Consider the following 18,096-nt stretch of genomic DNA (forward strand, 5'->3'; position numbering starts at 1 on the left):
TTTCAGTATCATTTACGCAAATACTTATTCAATTCATAATTTTTCTTGCTATTTCTAACATCTTTGACAATGCGTATAAACTCGGGAACTGAGAACAGCTTCACCAAATGCCTTAAAATTTTCGCTCCCTAAAATCAGTTTGTTTGAATACTTGTTTTAAAATTATTTTTATCCATAAATACATAATATATATTAATTTAAAAAAATCACATATTTTTCTTTCGTGTTTGGAGAGCCACGTTCCACTGCCGAATTGATAGGAAATGTGATTAGAGTCATTTTCTTCTGGAATATCTCTAAGTCTCTTAATTGTTCTTTGGGTAGAGAAATGTTTAAGATATAAAAAAATATATAGGTATAGATTATATTGCCAATCTTTGAATTAATTCATGAATAATTTGAATTAATTCGTGGTTAAGTGCCATTATTTTTTCCTTTCTTTTAAAATACTGCAGAAGTAAGAATTTATTAAAAATAATGCAGAAGTAAGAATTTATTAAAAATAATGCAGAAGTAAGAACTAATCAAAATATAGTCAATCTTCAATGTTTGTTATTTCAAAATCAATTTTCAAAAGAACAGCCGATCAGATTAAACAGGGTATCTGACCAGATTTATACACATTGAGAAGCGGGGTAAAATAATCAGTGTACAGTATATCGATTAGTTAGACAATAGACCTTAATTAGGTGTCCCCACCAGTCCCCCCCCGGTCAATTAACAGGAAACTATACACGGGAATGTACAGTGACAGATTTTGATGATCTATTTTTTTTTTTTTTTACAAAACTTAAAATTTACACAAGCATATAACAAATTAGAAATTATAATTGTACACAAAAAGACAATTATTTTGATACTCATAATGATATAAAAAGAATTAAAACTGAAGATGATATGTTACAAAAATATTTTATAACTTATTTAATTGTTATGCAAAGATTGTCAAAAACAGTAAATATCCGCAGCATATTTATAAGAACTATAATCTGTTTTTTTCCCAATCGTTCTCTTTCGATGATATATTCCTTTTTAATAAAAAAATTTGTTATATCTGTTGAATTTCAGTCTTTTCATGCTTATAAATCTGCGAATAACAGAACGAGGAATTCAGTTACTTAAAATCAAAAAGTTGTTTCACACGATCACACCGAACTCCGGTCCACGGTTAAGAAATATTAACGTAATATAAAACTTTATCAAAATTTCTTTTTTAAAATATATACATATAAATAAATATAATTATTCGTATTATTGATTAATAAATATAGACATCAGAAAAAAAAAACATATACAGGTACCTGTAACCATTCCAAACAAGTTTTGTTAAAAATAAAGGTTTTATATTTCATTTCAATTTCGACAGCCTTGATAGCTCAGTTGTTAAAGCGTTCGCCCTCCAATCTTAAGGTCATGGGATCGAATCCTGTTGGGAACGCTTTTTTTTTCATTTATTTATTATTTTTTAATTTTCTTTCCTTTACATTATTTTCGCTGAATTAACAAATGTATAAACTCGATATTTGTAATTTTTGTGAAGAAATCATTATAAAAATAATATTTAACCCATAAAAGCAGTTTTATCGACTGCGTAATGGTGACTTAATGGTGGCTTAAAGGTGGTTTAATGGTAGCTTAATGGAGTTTGGACATTAAGTACCTATAAGTCTGGCTTAATGGTGGCTTAATGGTGACTTAATGATTGTCTAGAAGCTACCATTAAGCACCTATAAGCCACCATTAAGCCACCATTAAGCTACCTTTAAGCATCCATTAAGGACTTTGAGATGGCTTAATGGTAACTTAATGGTGGTGTATTTATTACTTAAATGTAGCTTAAAGGTGCTTAATGGTGACTTAAAGACAACAATTAAACCATCATTAAGGACCTATAAGCCACCATTAAGCCAAACTTAAAGGAAGTGTTTCATCTTGTGAATTGTGAAATTCGTGGCCCCTGGATCAGGGGTTCTGGTGTTAGGGCGGGGCTCTATTGATTATAAAGTGAAAATGTTTTAATTCTTTAAAAATCTTTTTCTCTGCACCTGGGTATTTTTTAAACAAACTATGTACATTATTATGATAAGCAAGGATGCCTCTTCCAAAATTATGAAATTCATGGCCCCGGGGACAGGAGTTCTGGTGCTAGGGCGGGGCTATATAGATCCTATAGTGAAGGTGAATAATTTCTTTGAAAATCTTCTTCTCTGCCCCTGGGTATTGTTTAAACAGACTATGTACATTATTATGATACGCTAGGATGCCTCTTCCAAAATTGTGAATTTTATGACCGCAGATTTAAGGGTTCTGGTGAAGGGGGGGGGGGGTTTCTATTGATTATAAAGTGAAAAAGCAAAATTTCTTTGCAAATATTCTTTTCTGCTTCTGGTTAAAAAAGCAAAGAAGCTAAGTGTATAGTTATGATGCGCAAGAGTGCTTCTTCCAGAGTAGTGAATTTCATGACCCCTGGGTCAGATGCGCTGGTGTGAGAGTGGGGCTCTTGATAATATAGTGAAAATGCATTAATTCTATTAAATAATCCTGTTTGCTCCTTAGTGTTAAGCAGGTAAACAAAGTAATTAGTTATGACGGGCAAACATATGGTCCCAGGGTCAGAAGCTCTGGTGTTTCGGGGGGGGGGGGGGGGGGCTCTATTGATAATATAGTGAATCTGTAGTAAAAATGCATTATTTCTTTAAAAATCTTCTCTGCACCTGGGCATATATGAGGCAAATAGAGTAAAAATTTTCATAAGAAAAGGGAAATTTTTACCAGATTTTTGAACATCTGAACCATTTGGTCAAGTGTTCTGGTTCTGGCCTGGGCTCTATTAGTTTGTATTCTACTGAGAGGAGTTATTCCCCTTTGCCATTTACTTTTGATAATTTATCACTGTAAATAATGTACTTGAAAGGTAAATAGAATAAAACAATTATGCAAAAACTTTTATTGTATAATACAAAAAGTACTTTCATTGTTTTAATGATCAGATAGACTTGTAAGTAGTAGATAAATAAAAATGAGACAAAAATAACTTGTCTTATTAAATGTTCATCAAAGACCAAGAGAAGCCAATGTAAGAGGTTTCAACAAGGGATTAAAATAGTACAGAAGCATTGATAATTTGTTAATATACTGTATGGTGATAGTGATAAATGGGGAACAGATTAGAACCTAATTTATGAACTGTTAATGAATATTAAGACCAATTATTTTGTTGATCATGATCACCCTATTTTTCTTGCTTTTGGGCAACAAAGCTTCACCTTTCAGTTTATTTTATACTCTATGCATCCTTTAAATTATTGTATCATACTCAGGTGACCGTTAAGGCCCTTGGACCTCTTGTATATTTATGTCATCTGCTTTACATTCGTCACAATTTTACTAAAAACGGTTCCATCCACTTGAAGTTACTCATACATGAAAAATTCGCACCATATCCAAGTCATTTTAAAGAGAAGAATGTTTTATTTATTTATGCTATATAACTTATTGAAAACGAGAAGGCATGAATTCAATGAGTACTTAAGTTATACTTGTATTAGCTTGATCGAAATTGGTTAGCCGTTTTTTTTAAAATAAACAATATTAAGAAAAAAAATCATTACCCAACGTTATACAGTATAACTTGGGTAGCAATCATCATTCTTTAATTATACTTTGCATTCCAAGAATTAAAATGAAGGTTCACAAAAGGGATTTAGTTTTGATTCAGGTGCTTTTAATTTAGGTGATTACTATTGTCCATTGATCTCTTGTATGCCCTATTAATGTGTATGTGTTTGTTAATACTTGATTTATGTGAATTATTGATATTACTTACTATACTTTGTTCCTAGATTATCTTTACTTCTGGCTTGACTCCATAAAATCGTTTAGTGGAACTTCTGCACAAGTTCTTACTGTGGCTACGCATACAGAAGGCAAGACAGGAGAGGTATTGATAGAATTTGTTGAAAAGATTCCTAATCAGTAGACTATAATAAAGCTTCAATATATTGCACTAATAATTACTCGATTAATGGCCTCTTTTTTATGCTATTATTTTTCAATGTTGAAGTGGGAGATTAATAATTTGCTTAATTCTATTCCTTAAACCGTTTAAATCACAATAATGCAATTTAATGGTGAACACATTTGTGACTCCTTTTATTTAACTTTTTTGTACACTTAATAATTATAATAATATTTTCAAAATAGGAAAAGGACTCTTTTTGGGAGAGTCTTTGGGCGTTAGTACCAGAGGAAGATAAGACCAGGCTTTACGACAGGGATTTTGCATTAGGACTAATTGAGATGAATGAAGAAGGGGTACATACTCTGCAAAGTCTAAAAAAATCAATAGCTGAAGTAGTGTCGCAAGGCATGGACACAAAGATAGAAGTTCCCTCAGCTTGGGCTCTTCTTGAACATCTCTTACAAAAAGCAGAAAAGCCAATTTTGTCAATCAGTGACATCAACGAAGAGAATAAGAAACTTCCCGAAGAATACCAATTGAAGAGTCAAGAAGAAATATATGATTTTCTGTCCTTTTTCCATTCTAATGGAATGTTATTATTTTTCATGGAGGAAGGACTGAGAACACATGCAATTTTCGGCATACAATGGTTTTCCAATGCATTCAGTAAACTTATTGCCGACAAGACCCACATCAACAGAGAATGTCAACGAAGATACATAAAAGATTGGAACCATTTTAATGCCACGGGAAAACTGAGCGATTCTCTTATAGATGCTCTATGGAAAGAAGAATCGTCATACCTAGAACACAAGGCAGCACTGATGTCATATATGGAGAGACTACGGATGTTAGTCAGCATAGAAGGCGAATTCTCCTGGTATGTCCCCTGCATGAACAATAAGCCTTTTACACACGACATCTTTGAACAGACCCTAGATAAGTCGTCCATTTTGGGTTTTCGATTCACATCCTTTGCCATGTTCGTGTATTATAGGCTTATTGCATATTGCATGAGTTCCCTCAAGTGGAAAGTGCAGTTGGATAAAGACAAAAGTCAATGTCTGTATCACACAGCAGCAATTTTTGAAACCCAAAATCACACAGTTATCGTTGGTATCATCGATAACGACATACAGATTCAAGTCTTACGAATCAAGAATCTGAATCCCAAAGTTTCCTGTGAAATTGGAAAAACAATTGAAATTGCCTTAACAGAATTGACGAAGACATTTGATGAAAGGAAAACCTTCCTAAAAGGCTACAAATGTCTAAATCGTTTCTGTAGTATAGAAGATCTAACATTTATTCCAGAAAAGGAACTGTCTGGAGTTCAATGCAACTGTCCAATTGTGGATAAACATGAAATAGATGCACATTGGACACTCAGTTTCTGGAAAGAGGTGTGTACATTTTTGTTGTTGTTTCTAAACCGAATTATTTCAAATAGATAATTTGTGTCAGTCTCTCGTTTGGACTTGGTAATATGTCTTCGCAACGTTTTCATTTGATATCTGTAGTCCTTTTTATAAAAATTCTAACTTTTTACGTAAGATTTTAACTTTAGTATCTCTTACAACAAATCATAAGTGCTTTTCACGAACGCATTCGTAGCAAATTAATTGAACATAAGATTTTACTTACGATAGACTTCGTCGTTAGCAACGATCTCAATATGCTTTATACTTCTTATATTAGTGGATGAAAATAAAAATAAAGCTCAGTTTTCATCATTTGTCAGCAAAACAAGGTTATTGACAACGAATAACAAGTGCAATCGATTGTGAAGCAAGAAGTTTGAAATTTGACGTCACAATCACAAGTCTGACGTAAAAGTAGTTCATACGAAAATCTTAAGTGAAACTTACATTGTAAATATTTTGTAACGTATTTCATTTCTTTTTTCGAAAATGATCGTGAAAAAAAATATAAAATAGTTTTGGAAGTTACTTTTAAAAGTTCTATTTTACTTAAGGACAGGTGATATAAACGAAAAAAAATGGATGTCTGGATTGGTATATATTTTTGGGCCTATTTCTGTTGTTAATGATGCGAATAATAAATCTCTTAAATATTAAGAAATTGTAAACCTTCTATGATGTTTAAAATTATACCTTTCAGCAACCATCCTTCATAATTTATATAAATTTTTGTCACTTCAAATCTCATTTTTGTGAAACTTTGATTGAAAAATTAGAAACTATACGGTTAAACTTTTTCATTTTACTTACGCAAACATGATTCAAGTTGTTATTTTGAAATTTCTTGACAAAAATGTGTTTGTTTCATCTGTCCTTAAGAGAGGAATGGGACTCTCGTACATGTAAAGTTACGATATATTTTGCACTTGCGACTTTCTTTAGAATTTTGTGAAAACGATTTTTATAGTAAGTTTTCACTTAAAATAAGAATATATCGTAAGATTTTTTGTGAAAAGATCCACTAAAAGGCAAATAGTATTGTATTTATATGTTTATAATATCGAGGAAACAACTAGCATAATATAAATCCCTCTCATTTCTATTGATTGACTTTTGACTGACTATAGGTGAACAAATATTGTATGCAGTGTATATAGACATGATTTACAAAGCTCCTTCTTAATGATGATATATCGATACTGGTAAAGAATTGTTCTTCCTCCAATGAAGAATTATTTTTTCAGAATGTTTGTTCCAAGAATTCAGGGTCGTCTGTAGGAAATCTTGATGGTCGTGCATCAGCATCTAGTACAACAGATGACAACATTCTGTGCTTTTCTTGTGAGGAAAAACATGATATAGGAGTCCACTACTGGGAAAAGGTATATCTCATTTTCTCAATTTGGGAATGAAGATTGTTTTACAAGTACATATGTGATGTAATTTAATTATTTATATGTTGTGATTGCAACACAAAGAAAAAAGAAATGTGATATAGGAGGCTTATTAACGAGGGTTGTCTATAAAATTTGTGGACAATGACGTTTTTGCCACAATAAATAGTTCTAGATATACTTATTGTATATCAAAATAATTGTTACGAAAATTCAAATCAGAATAGTTTGTTTTTTATTGTTTGAACTTAAACATTTTGTAAAAATTCAGGATTTAAACAGCTCGTAGATAGTGTGTACGGCCCATATGTAGTGTGTTCTGATTAAAATGTTATTAAAAAAATATTTTCTTTTAAAAAGAAGTCAAAGCTTAATAGAAAATAAATGTGTTGGAAATGAAGCAGCTGTCATCAGTTTCTACTATCGTTTATTATACATCCAGTGAAAATATAAGGTAAAAAATTCGCAAGAAAAAAAAAGTTTCAAAAAATGACGGAAAAAGCGACGTCGGCCATTCGAACGGAATAACGCCAAAACATAAAATTTTGTTTAAATTAGGTTGAAACAATGTCAGAGATCAAATATTTATGCAAGCAAGTTGAAATTATTGTTTTATACGAGGCGTGATCAAAAAGTTCGCAAAATAATTGAATTGCTTCCATAAAAAAATAAAGTAAGGTGTCAGTGTTCATTATTTTTAAAGTGGTCATCTCTAATTTAAAAACACATCTGTAACCGTTCTGTCCATGCGCGAACCACGTGATCTAGACAGTCCGTAGCGTTCTGTTCACAGACGATTAAATATTTTCCGAGTCTTATATTTTTACCATGCAAGATATTTTTTATAACAAGAACAGTTAATTTGTCAGAAATGGACAAATATCGGAAATAGGTTGGGTGGATAAGGATATCCTTTCCCAGAATGAGCATGGTGACCATCACAACCCATCAATAACTCCTTTGTCTTAGTAACGTCCTTTATCTAGTATGGATATAGTATGGGCACTTTGTTTAATCCTACCTGAGAATGCTTCCAAATCTGTCTGACTAATCATGCTCTTAATCAAGATTTTAAAAGAATCTTTTCCCTATTTCTTCGTAAGTAGAACTTTGAATTTGCTCTGCCTTAATCGGATAACATTTATTATGTGGTGGTTATACAAATTACATGTAAAGAAATACATTGATTGTACATCAATTTTTAAAATAAATTGGAACACATGTGAGTTAAGGCTAGGTATAGGCGTTTCTATGCAAATGAGCTAATAAAAAAAGCATAAGAAGTATATTTATTATTCAGAGAAATGTTGATTTATTTTCTTATGCATACTTAGTACCCACGATATGTTATAGCCAGTACACATTATGACGTCATATTATGACGTCACTGATCTTACCTACTGGATGTAATAAAACTCATCAACAAAACAGCTTCGGCGCAAGGGATTACCCTATTTATTTTTACATAAAAATTGTATAATGCTAAGAGGAATATTCTATAGATTAATAAAACTGCTGCACAAATCCTAGGCATTTTCTCATTTGATCGGAATTTGAGGAAACTTATGCCGGACTGTGCATTTTTACCCTTATTCAACTTAAAACTTTACAAATTGAAATTATACAACTGAGCTGTTGACATTTGTGCAGCAATACCAGCAAACTTTGGAATATTTTGCTTCTAAATATACCTTGTTTCAGTTAAATAAAATAGAGCATGCCCTTGCGCCGAAGCTGTTTTGTTGATATCCATTACAATCTTGTGTAGTAAAGAACAATGACGTCATAATATGACGTCATAATGTGTACTGGCTATATTATGTTGTGGATACCAAGTATGTATTAGACAATAAGTTTTAACTTTCTCTGTAAAAAAAATATAGTCCTTAGGCATTTTAATTAGATTATTTGCATAGAAATGCCTATACCTTGCCTTAACTCACCTGCGAAGCACTGCTGACACAAAATATCTCTCTATAGGAACGGTTGTTTTATTTTAAATTAGGCCATTCCAAGTTTTTTTCTCTGTTTAGCATCCACCCATCTTTCAAAAACCTACCTACCTATTCGCAACCCCCCCCCCCCCCCCCAAAAAAAAAAAAAAAAAAAAAAAAAAAAAAAAAAAAAAAAAAAAACAAGGAATTTATAATCATAAAAATGAGGTCAATCAAAAAATTTTATTTAATTAATCTATTTTTCTCATAGATAGATAATTCTTAAGCAAAATCAGGATATTTAATGCTTAAAATTTATCTTAAATGACACAATGTAGACAAATATTTAGAGAAATTGACAGAATTCAAAGATTTTGACCACAATAATCAGTTTCAGGAGTCCTGATTTTGTTTGTTTTTGCTGATATTGGGAGTCAAAAACCTAGGCGCACGCAAACGCTAAACATAGAAAAAAAACGTGGAATGGCCTTACTGGTTTTAAGAGAATCATCATATAATGATGCATCAATATATGAAGTGAGATATATGAAAATAACAGTGATTGATCTAAACAAATGTAAATCTGTGAACAGGGCATAAAATACCAACCCCTGGAAATTCCAGATGTGGCATCAGGTTACCAACATGTGTAACAAAGCTTTCACTTAATTCTTACATTTATGGCCCGTAGTTTTTCAGATTATTTTTTTTAAAGATGCTATTTCTAGTATTATCTGGCAGTCGAAACCGATCACGGACCTGGTGGTAGGGCATGTTCCTCCTGATCGGGAGACCCGGGATCGATTCTCCTTCGCCATGCAGCGTCAAACTTAAGATATAAACATAGGTAGTAAATGTTTCTTCGCAAAGCGCCCGACATTATTTCCATTTTTATGTCGACGCGATATATCCCGGTGAGCTTCACATAAAAGAAACCACAGAGTCTGACACATCTGTTTCATTTTGGATATTTTATTAGAAAAAGACGTTAATGGTAATCTAACAACGAAGTTTTATGATAAACTTGATGACTTCAACTTTTCAATCGTCAACTTCCCTTACTTATGCATCAATATACCATTATCACATGCAATAGGGGTTTATATTTTCTCAGTTGATTCGATACGCAAGAGCATGCTCTACGTATATACAATTTCTAAAACGAGGTAAGTTATTGACAAACAAGTTGATGAAACAAGAATATCAGCAGTCTCGTTTAAAGTCATCATTTCGTAAGTTCTTTGGTCGATACAATGACCTTGTCAGCAAAAACAATCTATGATTATGTCAAATGCTGACTGATGTTTTTCATACTAATTGTTAGGCAATTATTTATTATTTACAAACTGAATTTTCGACCGATATTTCCGTCATTTCTCGATCATGAAAAGGAACACACGGCAGGTGTGACGGTTCGGCAGGGGATGGTCACTCCTCCATGGCACCTGATCCCACCTCTGATGTCTTAGATGTCCATGTTTGCTCTGCTCCTATTTTTTCATGTTTAATAGACTTTTGAGTTCGAATACTGTTCGTTATCTCCACATATTTCACCGTATAAACTGAGACCCCGTGTCGCAGTAGATGTTGGCATGAAACAGATCCGTCATGCTCAATGGCCCTGAGTGCCGAGTATAGGTCGAAATTTGCAGCTCTCCACCAGCAAGTGGTGGCTTCTCCATACGTGTGAAAAATTCCCGAGACGGACGAACAAACAAACAAACATATTTATATTGATATTTATGTGAATTTTCACAATATGTAACTTATTCAGAAACACAAAGAGAGATAACTCTATAATTTTGGTAAAACTTGTTTTTTGTTGTTGTTTTTTTTTTACAATAGAAATCAACGGAAAACGGAAAATATTTTTAAAACATTCCCCCCCCCCCCCCGGTGAAACAAAAATTCTTTTTAGTCATGGGTCTTTCGGATGAGACCTTAAAAACCGAGTTTTTCTTTCACGGTAGGTGTTAGCACGTTAAATAGCCCTCATTGCTTAATGGTTTTGAGTACCAAGTATAGGTCTAACTTTTAAATCCCTTGTCAGGCATACGGTGATGTTTCTATATGATTGGGAAATTCTCGAATGGGATGTTAAACAGAATATATTTAAATTTGCTGATGTCTTTCCTTGTATGACAATACAAATTAAATTCAAATTCAGTTTTCAATGACATGCAGTTGGTCACTTGATCAAACTTATTTGCGTTTGGAAAGCAAACTGCACGAGCCATTTGGAAAGTTCAGATTGTGACGTCACATTTCGTCGTAGATATGTTATGTTGCATTTCCATAACAAAGTCTAAATAGTGCCTATTTTTCCTTGAACACGAATAAAAAAAGGAAATATAAATATAAGAAATAAAATATTATTTTTTAGAGTTTCATTGGGATATGACATGAAGTCGGTACGTGATCAAATCTACTATAACGCCCTTCGAGAAAATTGTATCTTATTTCTTAAATAATCAATCCGGCAGTTTAATACACTAAAAGATATATTTTAACATAAACCAAATCTTTTCTTTTTTCAATGTTATATTATTTGCTACATTCTGATACATGCCTTGCAGAACAGCAAAAGAATAAGGACAGAGTCGGAGTATCTATTTGCAAAAGGAGTGCATTCAGTAGATGTAATGACAAGCATTATTAAAGCAGATGTCAGCAGAAGCGTAGGGCTAATTCTCAGGGATGGAATTTCGGAGGGAACAGGATTTCGTGTCGGGGAAAAATATATAATGACTTGCCTGCATGTTATTGAGAAGTTTATCATAGGTTTGTAGTCCTTTGTTTTATTCCAATTAGCTAATCTTGTAGGAAAAAAAAAAGAAATTGAAAGCCCTTATATGTGCCACTTTATATACTTTTTGAATTCTTCCCAGTATCTATTTGTAGATTTCCTCTAGAAAAATGTACAAACATCATTGCACTGATAAATGGGTTTGTCATAAGTGTTGAATGTTCATGAAAGGGATCGTTTTTCACGGAAATGAGCATAAGTAGTAAAGTACACATGACGAGAAATGCCAACCTAACGGGAAAACATTCTCGAATAAAATCAGAACAGCTTCAAAGAAACAAAATTTTACAATTTAATGAATTTCTTTGATTACTGTTCGATATCTTTATATTTCATACTACTACTTTCATTTTCCCTAAGATTATGTTGCCCATACTGTGCAATTTCTGTTGATGATTTCTTTTTGATTTTTTTTTGTGGATCTAAGAGCATAAACAGCTTTTTCACAAAGACTTTTGTGGAAAAAGTAGTAGGCATTGATTTACTGAAGCATCTTAAAATAAATTACAATATTTTAATACAAAAATTCATCATATAATTATCCAAATATAGCTTTACTGATATACAAGTAAGGAAAACTCATTTATTCTATTTGTTTAATATGATTTCAGCTTTATACTCTCTATACATGCTTTAAAAGATATCTTTGTAATACAGATGAAAATTCCTTTGAGTGTGACAGATTTTGCATTCAGTTTGGGAAGACAAAAGTGGCCCAGAATGATGAACCAAGAATGAAATTCAACTTTGAACCAATTCTTCACTACACAGATAAAGAATATGATGTGGCTATTTTGGAAATGAAGACACACCAAGAACGTGACGTAATCTTTGCTCCACCTTTGACTTCATTTGGTAAAATGAGTTATCCCTCAGAGATTCACCTCATTGGTCATACCGGCGGCGTGCAAATGAAAGAAGACAGCCAAGTTTACCCTAACATAATTAAAACAGACAACTATGAAGACAAACGCATTAAAGAGTTAAGTGACTGGAGTAAAAAGAATCTTCCTGAAGGAATTGATTATTATTCCGTGCTACGTGAGGCACCACAAAAGGTACTGTTTAACACGACATTTGCCCCCGGATCCTCAGGTTCACCTGGATTCATGATAAAGGAACAGAGAGCATATACAGTTCTTATTGTAAGCGCTGGTGTCCCTAAATGTTATTACGAGAATGGTGTACATGTGCCTGCAAATAAGAGAGTTGAGTATGGCTATGCTTTAGAGGATTTAAATGCAAAAATGCAAAAATCGTCATCAAGAATTAAAGCATTAGCGTCAGAAATATTTGGGGAGTGTTTTAGGACAAGTTAACGGTATTTGTGAAGATCAAGACTATTTATATTGCTTTCTCAAAATACTTGTAAGCTAAAGATATAATAGTATAGACTCACCGAGGAGACAACAGTTGAGAATAAATCAGAATCGTTGATTAACCTTAGATAGAGCTTAGATGAATCTATGAAGTCATTTTAATACAGCTATATCATAAATGCGATAACATAAAGTACTGAGTATATAACTGTTTATAAAAGTTGTTCTTTATTTTCATATTTCGTCTTGTTTAAGTATCCGTTGTTCAGTTGTCCATATCTTGGTATTTATACGAAATCTTATACCTAGTAAATGTTTCACGTCATTGGTTATCGTTTTTAGGTCACCTGAGTCACTCAGGTGACCTATTGCTATCTCTTTTCGTCCGTCGTCGTCCGTCGTTCGTAAACTTTTGAACATTTTCAGCTTCTTCTCTGGAACCAGCAAACCAATTTCAACCAATTTTGGCATATAGCATCTATGGATGAAGGGGAACAAAATTTGTGAAAATTGTGGCCCCTGCCCCCCTGGGGCCTGAGAGGTGGGGCCAAAACCATCAAAATTAATGCAATATTTAAAAATCTTATTCTTTACTCCTGGACATCACGCAGTCAAACTGTTGGCATGATTGTAATAAGCATTGAACCCTCTACCACAATTGTGAAATTCATGGCCACAGGGTCAGGGTTCTGGTGCTAGGGCGGGACTATATAGATCATATAGTGAAAGTGCATTATTTCTTTGAAAATCTTCTTCTCTACTCCTGGGTATTATTGAAACAAAATGAATACCTAGTTATGATAAGCAAGAGTGACTCTACCCAAATTGTGGAATTCATGGCCCCAGGGTCAGAGGTTCTGGTGTTAGGGCGGGGCTATATAGATCATATAGTGAAAGTGCAATATTTCTTTGAAAATCTTCTTCTCTACTCCTGGGTATTATTGAAACAAATTGAATACATAGTTATGATAAGCAAGAGTGACTCTACCAAAATTGTGAAATTCATAGCTACAGGGTCAGAGGTTCTGGTGCTTGGGCAGGGCTATATAGATCATATAGTGAAAGTGCATTATTTCTTTGAAAATCTTTTTCTCTACTCCTGGGTATTATTGAAACAAATTGAATACATAGTTATGATAAGCAAGAGTGACTCTACCAAAATTGTGAAATTCATGACCTCAGGGTCAGGGGTTCTGGTTCTAGGGCGGGGCTATATAGATCATATAGTGAAAGTGCAATATATCTTTGAAAATCTTCTTCTCTATTCTTGGTTATTACTTAAACAAATACTTGATTATGATAAGCAAGGGTGACTCTACCAAAATTGTGAATTTCATGACCCCTGGATCAGAGGTTCTGATGTTAGAGCAGGGCTCTATTTATTATATAGTGAAAATGCTTTAAAAATCTTCTCTGCACCTAGGCATATCAGAGGCAAAAAGAGTAAAAGTTTCAATAAGGAAGGGTATTTTTACCAGATTTTTTAACATGATCAGGACCATTTGGTCAAGTGTTCTCGTCCAGGCCAGGGTTCTATTATTTTGTATTCCACTGAGAGGATTATTCCCCTTTGCCATTTACGTGTGATAATTAATCACTGTAAATAATGTACTTAAAAGGTTAATAGAATAAGAGAATTATGCAAGATTTTTTATTGTATAATAAAAAAATTACTTTCATAGTTTTAATGATCAGGTAGACTTGTAAGTAATAGATGAATAAAAATGAGACAAAAATAACACGTCTTATTAAATGTTCATCGAAGACCAAGAGAGGCCAATGTAACAATGCAACAATTTCAACAAGGAATTAAAAGAGTACAGAAGCACTGATAGTTTGTTTTTATACTGTCTGGTGAGAGTGATAACATAATTTATGTACTGTTAATGAATACTAGACTTATTATTTTGTTGATCCTGATCACCCTATTTTTCTTGCTTTTGGGCAACAAAGCTTCACCTTTCAGTTCATTTCATACTCTATGGATCCTCTAAATTGTTGTATTATACTCAGGTGACCGTTAAGGCCCTTGGGCCTCTTGTTTGTTAAAGTGACATATACCTCCCATGAAATATTCATCAATGTATACTATTCATGAGTGAACCTGGAAACCATTCTTTGAAAATATAAATCTGAGTTTATTTTTTTTGTCCTGTTTTAAAATTTGTCAACAACTTGTGAAATCTGGATGTGATATGAAGTGAATAATATATGTTATGAAGAGTTGCTAAAACTATATGCAATGAAGCTTTGTTAATCTGTTCAGAGGTAAAAGCTTTGGAATTTCATTAATTTTATTTTATCTTTAATTGAAAATAAAATTCAGCTGGAATAATCGGTCAACAGGGGATGTTTACTTATCCAAGGCATATGATCCAACCTCTGAATTTTCTATGGGACTGTTTTTTATGCCCTGTTCACGAATTTGTTCATGATTTTTTTGAGATCGATCTCTGTTCGTTGTCTTTACCTTTTTTTTCATTTTTCATATTTGTATATTTATCAATTTTACTTTAATGTAAACGTAATTTGAGTAGAGCAGTATGGCAATGTTTTGAATTGCTTCTGAAAATATGTGTGTAATCTGTGTAAAAAATTGTTTTAAATGCAATTCAGGAGTCAATTTTGTTTTTAAGAGAATTATAAACATGTAGCAATCCAAAAATGCATCTGGTTGGTTTTTTCTGAAATATATAAACCGTTTTGCAAATACACAGTACATTGATTATTGAGGATTGAGTAGTATTCAGTAATCTCTGGATCAAATATTGTTTGGTTACCTCTCTCTAAGGGCAATAATTTCTGTGTATGTGTAGACTGATGTATAGTGCATAAGGAATCATGTCGGCAACATCAATTGCAGAAACTGCGAATATCATATTGGAGTCATTCTGATATTTACCCAGCCTATTGTAAGGATGATCCAAAATACACCGCAAAAAGAGGTGTATTTCTCTAAGAACACTTCATGGACTCTTCTTCAAATAAACTACTGCTATATAATGCTATATATCAAATAAATTACCTGCTCTGCAAATTAATAAAGCATCACTCGACAAAAGATTGTGTGACATTGAAAATAAATAACATATTTTCAGACAATAATTGATTTAATATCGGCATTAAAAGTACGGGTAAATAGCTTTGAAAGCGATGTCAAGGATGTGGATTGATTGATTGTTGTTGTTTTACGCCGAGTCGGCTCAAGGATGTGGAATAGACAGTGTTGTCTGCTGTGATTAGTGCCTAATCCATGCATGAGTCATATATTTGTTTGATTAATTGATTTAATGTTGTTTTACGTCCCATTCGAGAAATTTTCAATCATATAGAGACGTCACTTTATAACGGTGAAAGGTCTAACATTTAGACCTATACTAGGCACTCAGGGCCATTGAGCAGTGGGAGTTCTTTATATTGCAAACGCCTACCGTGACACAGGACCTCGGTTATTTAAGGTCCCATCCGTGACTTTCATTTGTAGTGCCGGGCGAAGAAAGCGCATTGAAAATAAGATATATATATATATATATATATATATATATTCATAATATACAGGTCATTTGATTAATTGATAATGCAAGAAAGCATGCCATAACATTTTGTCAAAATTTTCTAATAAATAAAAATAGAAATGAGACGAGAAGCTTACTACTCCTTACGATTTTAATAACAATTAACAAGCAGCATTTTTAGAGGGAAGAAAAGAAGATATGTCAGTGTTTGTATCTAACACATTTTTCGTTTCCATTCACTTGGCATGAGTATGTGAAATAAATATGTAGACGCAAGAATTTTTATTTTTTCTAAATTTTCTTAATGTACAATAGTAATTAATCAAAATGAGTTAATTTTTTAAAATCTTTTCATCAAAGGTAAATAGTTGCTGCAATATTTTATCTTTAATTCTGTGGACACTTAACTCACAAAATGATACCCCCTGCTTCCATACGAGTCCATTTCTGCTAAGAGAAATCCCAAATATCTGTCTGGTCAAGATATAAAGTAGGAGGTGCAAAATATGACTATATGATAGAGATTCTGTGAAAGTGTCGTAAAATTTTATTCAGTTAATACAAGTGGAATTGCAGATAAGAAATATGTTACCCTGATATTATAGAAAGAATGACAGTGTCTATGTTTTGCTATTGAAAACGTGAAATATTTGCACGATGAAAATTAGAATAAAATAGGGTGTGTACAATGGCACTATAATATGTAATACAAGGATAGATTTTGTGAAAGTAATAAAATTTTATTCAATATTATAAGAGGTTACGGATGATAGACGGGTACCCGAAAACGTAACAGAGTTTAAATTTTTTATTAATTAAGGATCGGTACTCGATAGCATTTTTAATGGGGTATTGGAGTATTGCAATCTATTTATTTTAATCATAATGTTTGATTGGTAGATTTAAAAGGTTTCCTATACATATGCATTATCGGTAGCTGTATTCATAAGAAATAGAGAGACTAAACATTTTATACTGACGTCTCTTCCGAATCCCAGACCAGTGCTACACTTCATCTTCTTCCAATGCTGGGCGTGTATAAAGTTTAAAAACATGCTGGATGAAGACCTCGTTACAATTTGAATAAAATTATCATTTTTTTTTTTATATAAAATGAATAGGGGCAGATTAGGTACTTGAAATCTTTGAGTGAATCAGCTGTGACCATGGATGCTGGTAATGAATTCAAGGTCACTACTCCGGCTAGGAAGAAGGAGTCCTGGTAGCATTTGAGATGATAGAACGGTTGTAAAAACCTCTATACATATCCCCGAGTGTACTTAGGTGTTGGCTATAAATAATCGATCGAATGTTTACAAGGTCATTCACAACTATGTACATCATGCTGGCTCGAGATGTTATCCGCCTGGACTTCAGGGTATCAAAATGGAGTCATTGCAGCATTCATGTAACACTGCTCTCCCTGATGTAATCGCCAATGATATTTCGTGCAGCCCTACGTTGTACATGTATTAATATGAGTCTTGTTGGTATGTAGTCATACGTTGGAGGTGTATAAGACCAGGGCCTCACTAGGGTTTTATAACTGGCTGCCGTGAGCAGCCAGAGAGGTTACGGCTGATGAAAACATCGATATTACTCGTAGTCCCCAGTTAAGAACATACGCAACGTACCTTACCTACTGATAATTTTTCAAGATATTCTTAATTTAAGATAATAGTGCTATCAAATATTCATAGACAAAAAATCAGCATGCATTACCAGGGGTTTTGAAAAGGTATCAAT

At 33.0% G+C, this 18,096-nt stretch overlaps 1 protein-coding gene across 1 annotated transcript in view; it reads left to right on the forward strand.

Annotated features, from left to right (window-relative positions):
• The window catches only part of LOC133199866 (uncharacterized), a 33,032-nt gene extending 17,532 nt beyond the window's left edge, over positions 1–15,500 (forward strand). The window contains exons 4-8 of the mRNA XM_061335684.1: positions 3,843–3,940; positions 4,204–5,364; positions 6,627–6,764; positions 11,287–11,491; positions 12,174–15,500. Coding sequence (XP_061191668.1) covers positions 3,843–3,940; positions 4,204–5,364; positions 6,627–6,764; positions 11,287–11,491; positions 12,174–12,835 — 2,264 coding nt within the window. The 3' untranslated portion in view covers positions 12,836–15,500. The remainder of the gene's footprint in view (positions 1–3,842; positions 3,941–4,203; positions 5,365–6,626; positions 6,765–11,286; positions 11,492–12,173) is intronic.
• The last annotated feature ends 2,596 nt before the right edge of the window (positions 15,501–18,096 follow it).

This window comes from Saccostrea echinata, unplaced genomic scaffold (assembly GCF_033153115.1).
Source record: "Saccostrea echinata isolate AGI-Se365-2 ecotype Australia unplaced genomic scaffold, CSIRO_AGI_Sech_v1 ptg000036l, whole genome shotgun sequence".
In the NCBI taxonomy this organism is placed as follows: Eukaryota; Metazoa; Mollusca; class Bivalvia; order Ostreida; family Ostreidae; genus Saccostrea; species Saccostrea echinata.